Source organism: Drosophila navojoa, chromosome 3 (genome assembly GCF_054131105.1).
Source record: "Drosophila navojoa isolate 15081-1374.11 chromosome 3, UAZ_NAV_1.0, whole genome shotgun sequence".
Taxonomy (NCBI): domain Eukaryota; kingdom Metazoa; phylum Arthropoda; class Insecta; order Diptera; family Drosophilidae; genus Drosophila; species Drosophila navojoa.
The window spans coordinates 16,323,645-16,334,461 of NC_142891.1; the positions used below are offsets into that span (position 1 = coordinate 16,323,645).

The window sequence follows — 10,817 nt, forward strand, 5'->3', positions numbered from 1 at the left end:
CTGGGTTTTTATGAGTTAGGAGCAACTTGTAGAGACTATGAAGTTAAGCTCTCGCTGATGAATTGACATTTGAATTGAACTTTAATCATATTTCGCATTAATATTTATTTTGCTCCATCTAATGACTAGGTTAATTAGAGAACTTGACATGTATATTATCTATAGACGTTCAATCGACTTATGTTAAATTATTGTTTGCTTTCTTTCTTCATTTCTAATTTCGATAAGAACACTACTTTTATATTTGTATTAAAAAAATTTTATTATTATTATTATTTTTTTTTCTCTTTGACCTATTTTAAGAAGAATAAAACAAAATTAAATATAAATAAATTGTCTGATTTTAGCTCGTATAACAGAACTGTAGACTTTACTATAATATCTATTTTAATTATTTTTTATTTATAATATTCAAAATTATTATAATATTATTCTATGTTATTATAATATAATTATTCTATGATATTGCATAAATCCCAGCTATTTTTTGTTATATCTATTTTTATTTATTTTAACAATTTTATTTTTATCTATTTTTTATGATTTATAATAATTTTTTTTTTTTTTTAATTTACATATTTCATTTTTTTACTAATTAGGTTGTATTCAACGAATAGCAAACTATTTTTTTCTATCACATATACACCCATTAAATTCGACTATTCTTCCCAAGAAAAACATCATTCATCATTTTACAACTCTCCCTTTCACATCAGCTTCCATTCATTTGCAAGCTTTTGCCTATGGTTATATTTCAAACTTCTTTAAATGATCTGTCTGTTACATCATTTGTTATTACATCAACAGTTGCCCTGGCCCCAAAATCGTTAAGCCTCCTCTCGCCCAAAGCGTCACACAGAGGAAGGCAGCAAAACCGCGAGGAAATGAACTTCCATAATCAAATTGCAAAACATCAAATTATTTGACTTGAATCGAATTAAGAGCAATGATTTATTTTTATATCTCTTTTTCGCATTTATTTGTATTATTTTTTCAGCTGCTTCTATTTTTTTGTGTTATTTGCTATTATTTAGTAACACGCAACTTCCGCCGCAAATTCGTCTTTTCCGCATGTGAATACAGCGAGAAAAAAGAAGTGAAATGAAAACAAACATGGAAAAATAAAACGCATAATCTACGCTCAGGTGAGAATGATATATATATATATATTTTTTCGTTATATACATACATATATATTTTATGTGCATGCGTGTGTATATGTGCACATCATAAAATAGAATTAGGTAAGCGAATTCAATTACGTGGCACAACAAACCATTTGGTGCACATATATAAATCAGAGTATAACAGAATATAGAATCGAGAAACTAAGCGATACCCTGTATAAGATCGGAATTTTTAGATTGATGACAGCTATACTATTTAGGGAAAGACAATTGATAAATGAATGGATAGTTATCGAAGTTATCGAGAATTTTAGGATTACTTTTTGGACTCACTACATGAACTATATACTAAATATTTATTTTACTCATCAGACTACCTGTTCCCACATTCACAAAACTCTAATTATTACAGGGTATCACAGATGCACCCTAGCCTCAACAAGAGCAAACCTAACCATTATGTGTGAGTTTTTATGGTATTGTGGCGAAGTGTTTGACGGCAGGGCATTACGGCTAAATGCAATAAAAAAAACCGCATATAGAATAATTTATTTAAATCAGCATCCGACCGCCCCCATCAACCCAGATCCAAGAACAACATCGTCGCCGTAGACGACGACGACGACGACGAGCGACAACTTTGACGACCTTTTATGGAGACATGCAAAAAATTCATAACAATTTATAACGATATGTCTACGATTTAACTACATTGGCTGCAAAGAAAAAAAAAACGAAGGAGCACTGCAGCCGGCGAGATGATGGAGGCAAGCCGCATTGTGCAGCATGTGGGCTGATTGCTCAGTTAATTGTGGTTAGAACTGGCGCGATGGGGTTAAATAATCTCTGATTTTGCATTACACTTGTGCGACACTTTTATTGATGTGATGTAAAAAGTTTTAATTATATATATCAAAATGCTGTGGTAAGTAATACGGCAATGTAAGCAATTATGAGCGTAATCGATAACCATAACCATAACCAGTTGAGCCAAGAAGGAAACTAGTGCGGGTTGCGTCTGAGATGGAAGCTGAAGCAAATAGAAAACAGAGAGAAAATGTCATGGAATTCTAATTAATAAGTCTATCGATAAGGGCGTTAATTTGCTATATTCGTAAATACAGTAATCGATAAGTTTATATAACTAAGAGTAAGAAGTAATCAAGCAATTATATCACTTACATAACTTTAAGTTAATTCAAAACTTTATTTAGGTATAGAAAAAAATATTTACATTAAAATAAATTATTTTTTTGCTTTTGTTGATAATTAAAAAAAAATAAAATTGTATTAAAATTTATTTGGCAAACTTTCGCACATTTTAAATAATTTATATTTTATAATTCTAAATATCAATTTAGACTTGATCGATAGACTCCATTCATATAGTATAAATCCATTTAAAAACAAGTAAGAAGACTCTAGTCGAGACTGCTCGACTAGGAGATACCCTGAACCCTCCAAGCTGATATTCTTATCATTCTGCACTTCTTTTATGCACGCACACATGCATTTAGATGCATCCACCCTCACGCGCCCGCTCTCTGCTAACTGCGCAGTAAGCAGCGACTGCGCTTGGGCTGCGCTGCAGTGTGGACAATAGTATGAGAATTTACTTGGTGAATAACTTCTTTTGTAAACATACGATCTTAATGAAACTTTCAGGGCGTAATTATATGGTCAAAATGTGTGTACATTCCAAAGCACAAGTCTGTAGTACTTGAAATACGTTTATTACGAATTGAGGGCGAAGGGGGCGTGGTATCCAAAATCTGTTGATTACAAAATGTTTGTATTCATCATATCTATATACACAATAAATCTGAAGTCTCCACGTCTAATAGTACTCCGATGAGGCTCAAAAAACAAAATCAATTTTTCGATTATTCTCGATAAAAAAGTTATCGGATGAGTTATCGAAAAAATAAAGCAAACTCGTACTGCGTATGGTATACACGAGTACGCACCCAAAATTTCAGCTCTCTAGCTCTTATATCTTCTGAGATCTCGGCGTTCATACGGACAGACGGACGGACGGACGGACGGACGGACAGACGGACAGGGCTATATCGACTCAGCTCGTCGTGCTGATCAAGAATATATATACTTTATGGGGTCTGCGATGATTCCTTCTGCCTGTTACATACTTTTACACAAACACATTATACCCTGATTTCCCATTTTCAATGGGTTCAGGATATAAAAAAAGCGTCTAAGTAAGAATTAAATACAAAATTTCACAAATTTAGCTAACCAAATAACATTTATCTATTCATTTTATCAATCAATAAGCTTTTTTCACTTTGTGAAGACTTAAATTTCAACATAAAAAAAAAAATAAATAAATAAATAAATAAAATAATCAGATATTAAAACAAAATATAAAAGTGATCAATAATGTAGTATTAGATGGATAATATTGTGGCAAGATTTATTATTATTTATGTATTAACGGTATGTGCTTATCATACAAAGCTCATACATATAAGAGAGATGGTCTTTAATTAAAATTTCCTGAAATTAGTTCGTAGAAATTTTAATAGAAGACTGAAAAATCAAATCAATTGCAAGAGTTATCTCTGTTATCTAGGCCTACTATCATATCATTTTGTGATATGATAACCGTTCAGAGTTAATACAGCCTAAAGAATGTCACAATATGATGGAGTGTTACCAGAGCAAAAAAGTCTCTTTCAAGGTTGCCTGTTGCCATATTTTCAGTGATGCATTGACCAGCAAGCAAATGGTAGCTGATAGCTGATAGATAAGATAAAAGCGCAGACACTCCAGAGACTATTTCAAATGTGTGATACAAACTGTTTGAAACAAAATATAGTTTTGATAGTTGTCGTTGTTGTTGTTGTTGTTGTTGCTGTTGATGTTTGGTCAACAGCCAACAGCTGTGGCAAGCTGTGTGAAAACTGAACTCAGCTCGGGGCAATGTCGATGCTGGGAACACAAGCTCGAATCTAAGAAATTGTTTACAGCATTTATGCCAGAGCGTAAATATTTAAACACGTGTCACAGCATAGAAGCGAGACGAAGTGGAAGAAGTCGTAATAAACATGAAACAAATGCTGAAAATTTGGCCAAGTTAACAAGGGCTGCGGGCTGCGGGCTGTGTGAGCGTGCGTCTTAGGGTGGAGCTAAAATCAACACGGAAGCAGCCTGAACTGAAAACCTGCCGAAATTCCGGATGTACACCCACACAGAGGTCTATAAAGGTTACCAAGAGGAAAAAACTTTGTATTTTTTTTTTTTTTCTTTTTGTAGGGAAATGCTGTTTCATAAGAACAACAAAAAATCTCTCGATAAGCGGAGGCAACCCAATTTGCTCGGTATTTATAAGCGTTACGTGTTTGCTGACTCAAATTTCAATTGAATTGGGTCTCGGTTAGGGTTTCTGTTAACTGAAAATCATATGAATTGTAGGTGCCAGTTCTTGAAAGACACAATCTCTAAATGACGTATCGATAACGATTAAGAAAATATAAAAAAAATAATGCAACTGAAATCAGATTGCGAAATGTTGATACTAAAACAATAACAGTTGGCTGGGGAGAGTGCCATAGTGAGTGAGAGTAAGAGAGAGAGAGAGAGAGTGAGTGACAGTGTGTGTGCTTGTGTAAAAGAGGGCAAACAAATATTTGGTGCAAGCTCTTGACACAGTTATCATCAGCTAATTAGGCTCGAAATGTAAACCAAAAAAAAATATAAATAAATAAAGAACAATAACAAATAAATAAAACATTAACAAATATAGATAGGCCAAATAAATTTGGTCGGTAACAATTAAAGTTGGTCAGAGACGCAAAAAAAATAAAATATATATTTTTTGTGATCAATGTTAAGATCAATTATTACAAATTTGCATTGTCTCTAAAATAACCAAAAGAAAAAAACAAATGCAAATTATTATAAGCACTATTAACTATTATTACAATATGGAAATAGCTTTAAATTTCAATTAAATGCAAATGAAAATTTGAATGTAAAAGTCCAGTAACAACCTAATAAATAATATACAAGTGTACATTTCCATTTCTCTACAAAACCAGAAATCGTAAAACGGTTGATAGACTTTGAAATTTATGTGCAAGCAATACAAGTGGCCTGAATACAATAGAACTTGTGGGAAATTGTAAAAGTAATCAACTTTTCTCAGTACTCGTTAAAAGTCTGCTTTCTTTTATTATTTTGGTTGCAACCCATATCAGGTTTCACACAGCTCGACCTTCATTCTATTGATGATTTGTTGGTCCAGCGAAGGCAAACGGTCTAAACTTTTCAGTCAATAGGAAAAGTCGAGGTGTGAAATAACTCAGAACTGACCTTCAGTTGGTCCGCTGTGCTGATAATCCCTGGAATATTACGTACAAAGCAAACATCAAATATTTCATAATTTATATTCATATATTTTTTTGTACAGCTGAAAATCATAGAGAACACATAAAAAGTTGTTGTTTTCCTTTTCAAAGCGAATTCTCAGACTTTTGGCACAGGTGTAAACAGCTCGTAAGCAAACACACCCCACTTTGTATTGGTTCTCCCCCTGCCCCTTCTCCCACTCCATTCAGTCGCTTGCCGTTGCAAATAGCAAACGAAGCCGCTGCCAAAGGCAATTAAAGTAAACATATGAAAAACACGCCAGGCGCATATCAAATACAGTTGCTCCGACTAAAGAAGTGTAATGCGTTCCCTCTCTCCCTCTCTCTCAGGCTCCTGTGCCACACTCGTCGCGGCCATTTGGCAGTGGGCCAAAGAACGCGCACGCCCCATAAATTAAACGTGCGTGTGTGTGTGCGTGAGTAAAAGGGAACAGCAATGCTGGGGATCGACAGATAAGCGACAAAGCAAAACGCATTCGGCAAAACGGTAAATTTTGCGTAGCAGCGCAACTAAATTTAAAATCAATGCAGGCGAATGACACAGCAAAAGGACAGTGCCAAAAAGAACAATGCCATAAACAGCGAGAGCTGTGTGAGTGCGAGTGCGAGCGCAAGTGCGAAAAAGATAGTGGCCAGTCATCTTCTACACTCTCTCACACGCGCGCTCTCACCGAAATCTTAGCAGGCAGCCAGACAGAGATAGAGACAGCCACTGAGTGTGAGCTGCTCAGTTTGCTGCACTTCAACTTGAACTTTTCGGTCAAGCGAAGGCAGCAACAACATCGACAGCATTGAGAGATGGATGACAAGACAATTGATGAGCGTAATGAGTGGACGAGCGGCATATGCGAAAGATAGTGATGAATGAATGCCAGATAGAGCGACCAAAAGCAGATGCTTGTTGTTATTATTGTTATTGTTTGGTTGAAGGCAACAAAAAGTTCATTTACATAGAGCTGGAAGCTTTACGAGCGCGGTGCCAATATTTATGCAGATCTATTTGATTCGTCGAGAAATCCAAAAACAAACAGAGCGCAACAGGCGCAGGCACAAGCAGTGCAAGTAAAACAAAAGCAGCAAAGAGAGCAAACGAGAATGAAAATATTCCAGCGACGGCAGAACGCGGTGAGGAGGAGGGCAAGCGCGCGAAACTTATTGAAAAATTCCAACAACAACAAATTTTTGGCAGTACTGCAGCTGTGACAAAAAAATCTACCAAAAAAGAACAACAAAACAAATATGTACAAGCGCGCACAGAAAAAAAAAAGTAGAAACCAAAGAAAAAAGCTACGAAAATAAAAACCAGCAGCAATAACAACTACAACAACAGCAGTTACAACAACAATTATCATGCGAAACTCGTTTAAAAGAAATTCACGTGCTGAGGACTTTGCTGCCTGCCCGCCTGAACCAACAAAAATGCGCCGCTAGCAATACAACAACAACAGCAGCAGCAGCGAGGCGCATATTAAACGGCACACAAAAAATGCGTAATTTGCATACATGCATACAAGCATACACGTATGCTCACATACATGGATATGCATATGCAAACGGTATAAGGAAATTGGGTACGAGCAGGATTCTACACACCCAGCAGAGAGAGAGAGAGAGAGAGAGGAGAAGACACACACACTTTTATACGCACGGGCATCTGGAAGTTGATTGGCCGCATTTAAGACAAAGATTTTGTGACGAAAATTTACGTGCTTTGTGCTGCCGATCAGCTGACTGAGTTAAGCTGACATTCCAATTGGAGATTATGGACGCAAAACAAGCGATGACTAAGTTCAAAAAGCGAATAAATTCTAGTTGCGCTTTTATTAAAATTAATACAAAATGTTGAAATGTATTCAAGAAAAATTTCAGTTACTAGAAAATACATACATATTTACAAGCAAAATACTTTTCGAATTTCTGAACAGAAAATGCATTTGTAAATTTTCTCACATATTGATCAAACTCAACAAGCTATCATAATACTGGACAACACTTCATCAATAATATCAGACGTACATATGTACATACATACATATACTCCAATCAGACAGACACACTCAGACTGCACATTTATCAATATTCAATGTGATCGCATCGATATTGATGCCCCAGACAACAACTACAACAGAAAACACGTAACAGATACGCGTGACGCATTTCAATCGAAATGCAGTAACAAAAAGAAGCGAAAAAAAAATTAAAAAAAAAACCAACAACAACACGAATAACTTCCACCGGTGAATGGCAAATGAATTTTCGAATTTGGAAGCCGCAGCAGTTGTTGCTGTTGTTGTTTTTTTCTTTCCTCTTTTTTTTTGGCGCTTTGCTTTTGTAGCTGTTAACTTGTCGGTTATTATTGTCATTTCGTTTATATTTTTTATTGGTCACTTGAATTATGTTTTTATTTTCTTTTTTTTTTTTTGCACAATTATTAACGACACTTTTGTAATTTGTTTAATAATATCAAACAAAAGATTTCACTGCAAACACTTTCATTTTGCCTAATTCCAATGCATATTCTTTATGAGACGCAAATAAACAACTGTAATTATCTATTATGCTTGCACAAACTTGTTCCGCTCTTCCACGTTCAATTGAGCGCAGTTTTTTCTCGTTTCGTTTCTTTTCTTTCACGAATTTCACTTTTTTTTTGGCGCGTGCCGGCTTTTTGCTTGATCGAATTTTCGGTTAGACTTTCGTGTATTGTGCTTTGCTGATAAGAATATTTACCTCATTTTGACTAATTAGACACACACAAACACTCACACACTCGTGCACACTTTTGCACTTTTGAATTATTTTGAATTCGTTCAACGAATTTTGTTTTAACCGTTGCTGGTGCTGCGCGTTTGCAACTGTTGCTGCTGCTGCTAATTTGCAAATGATGCGTTGACGTTGCCGATGTTGCCGTTGCATGAGCAGAATTGGCAGAAGCGTAACAAAAACAAGAACAAGAACAGCGCACGCATTTTTTACGAAAAGAACTTCGACTGCGCTGCTCTCGGCTCACATACGGAACGACGAAGACGACGACTACAACGACGCCCACACGAGTCGATTATCAAAACGAAACTGAAATCCCAATTGGAGTACGGTGGCTGCTGTTGCTGCGCTGCCAACTGGCTGGCGCACGAAGCTCAGATTTCAGGTTCCACAACCGGTCAGAGAGCCAGAGAGTAAATAGTGTGTGAGAGCCAGAGCGAATGGCATCCACACAACTGGAATGACAACAACCGTTACGCGTGGTCGTCTCTGTTTCTCTGTTTGTGTGTGTGTGTGTGTGTGTGTGTGTGTTTGCAGTTGTTGCACTTACATAGCGCATTCTGCTTCTGGGGGTGAGTGGGTGTTGGAATCGCATGGGGGCACATTTTCCTGTTTATTTACATTTACATTTATTTACATTATAAATGCAAGCGATTATTGTCGCCGCTTGGGCACAGTTTGCGCAAATACAGTAAGCAGCGTGGCTGGCACGAAAGCGAATGCGCCCGCATTAGCCAAAACAAATAACAAACAGACCAATATCAACAGCCACAACAACAACAACAACAGCAATAACAATGGTTGCCGGCCTCTTCAAAGGCACAACTCGGAATGCACTGCTATTTGCATAGCTCGCCCGCTCTGCTCCTTCCACTTAGTTTCGAGTTCGCCCTGTTGGGGGCTACCCCAAAAGTATGCAGTAGGCGGCGCGCGATAACAAAAACAAACTGTAAACGACCGGCACGGGGCACCAATACAAAAAAAAATCACATACAACACATCAACATTGAGCGCAGTTGGCGTCGCAGCTGATTTTTCGTATGGCGCTCAGAGAGAGAGTGTGCACTCTCACGCATTGGAATGAAAACGTAAACAGTTGATTTTTACACTGCGTAACAAAAGTGTTTGTGTTGGCAATGAATATATGTTTATATGTGTAATAGGAAATTAATAAATGACCATGAATTGAATATTATAATTAAATGAAAATTAATATTAGCTATTCAATAACTTCAGGTATAGACATATTATCAAAAATTAATTTATTTTAATCAATATGAATACAAAGAAAACTGACTGTTTATTAGTTTTCATATTTTGTTCCTATTAAACTTAATATTAGTAATGCTTGAACTTAAGCACAATATTGGCAACAAAACAAACCCTTTGTTAGATAGTGTCGGCACAGCCACAAGCTCCACCACGCGCAAGCTCTGTGGATCGCATTTGGCGTCGCTGTTTATGAGAGTTGTGGACGCTGGAAAGTGCCAAGAAGCTACTCAGCTAAAATAAACGACAAGCATGCGTAAGCAACAACAACAATAAGCGCTGTGCGCTCTCGCTCTCGCTCTCTCGCAAACACATACAGAGCAAGAGAATAGCATCCACAGTGGCAACGGAACGTTCGCTGTTTCTGCGACGGCGTCATGCACTTGTTCACTTGCGTTTATCAACAGCTAAGCAACTTTTGTTGTTGTTGTTGCTGCAGCTGATAAGTCGGTGGCAGTTTTGGAGTTACCCGCTGATAAGAAAAGAGCGGAAGAAAATGAGAGAGGGAGTCACCGAGCTCATCTGTGAAATAAACGCACTATTTAGGGGGCGTAGCGCACCAACTGTTGATGGCATTAGGCCAAAAGCCAAACGGCAAATATGCATGCCCCACATTTCGATGCAGCTGCTACAATATCAAAGCAAACGAGCCGCGCAAAACAATCAAATTAATTGTACGCCGATCCCATCCCATAGAAAAGCTACACCCAGTCCACCCTTCCCCCCTTCGCTCACCTCATTTGTGCCAGCTTGCTCTCGTCGTAGCTCTCCAGGCGTTGATACTGCACCACCTGTCGATTGGGCAACGTGCCATGTTGTGCCACGCCCGCCGAATGCCGTCGATAATCCGTAAAGCTCTCGCTCTTGCGCAAGCCCGGAATCTTACCGGAACTATTACGCCAATATTTGATCATGCGATGCAGCGTCGTCGGCGACGCCGTCGCCAGCGCAGCTGCGTTGCCCGGCGTTGACTCTGCGTGATCCACCAAAGTTCTATAGGAACTCATTACGGCAGTATTTATTCACTTTCACAAGATCCGATACTTTATTGAGCCGGAAAGGTGAAACCGGACGAGAATGCGAGAGTTCCAAATCCAGAGAACTCGAAAGAACATTAAACATAGAAACCGAATAGAACGGACTGGCGTACGAGCGTTACGAACTGACACCACCCGACGGAGTGGTATTCGTTTATGTACTGATCGCATTTGTCTCTTGCTTTATTCCATTGCCATATATGAGTTTTATATACATATGTTTTATTTCTTTA

The 10,817-nt window shown here is 37.5% G+C and overlaps 1 protein-coding gene across 3 annotated transcripts in view; it reads right to left on the minus strand.

Annotated features, from left to right (window-relative positions):
* The window catches only part of RapGAP1 (Rap GTPase activating protein 1), a 114,022-nt gene extending 103,453 nt beyond the window's left edge, over positions 1-10,569 (minus strand). For 2 of the 3 annotated variants that reach the window (XM_089258193.1, XM_030385108.2), the window contains exon 1: positions 8,246-8,600. In XM_089258193.1, coding sequence (XP_089114319.1) covers positions 8,246-8,250 — 5 coding nt within the window. In that variant the 5' untranslated portion in view covers positions 8,251-8,600. Of the gene's footprint in view, positions 1-8,245; positions 8,601-10,282 lie in introns of those variants that run through there. The other variant, XM_030385109.2, reaches the window with a different exon arrangement.
* Between the last annotated feature and the right edge of the window lie 248 nt (positions 10,570-10,817).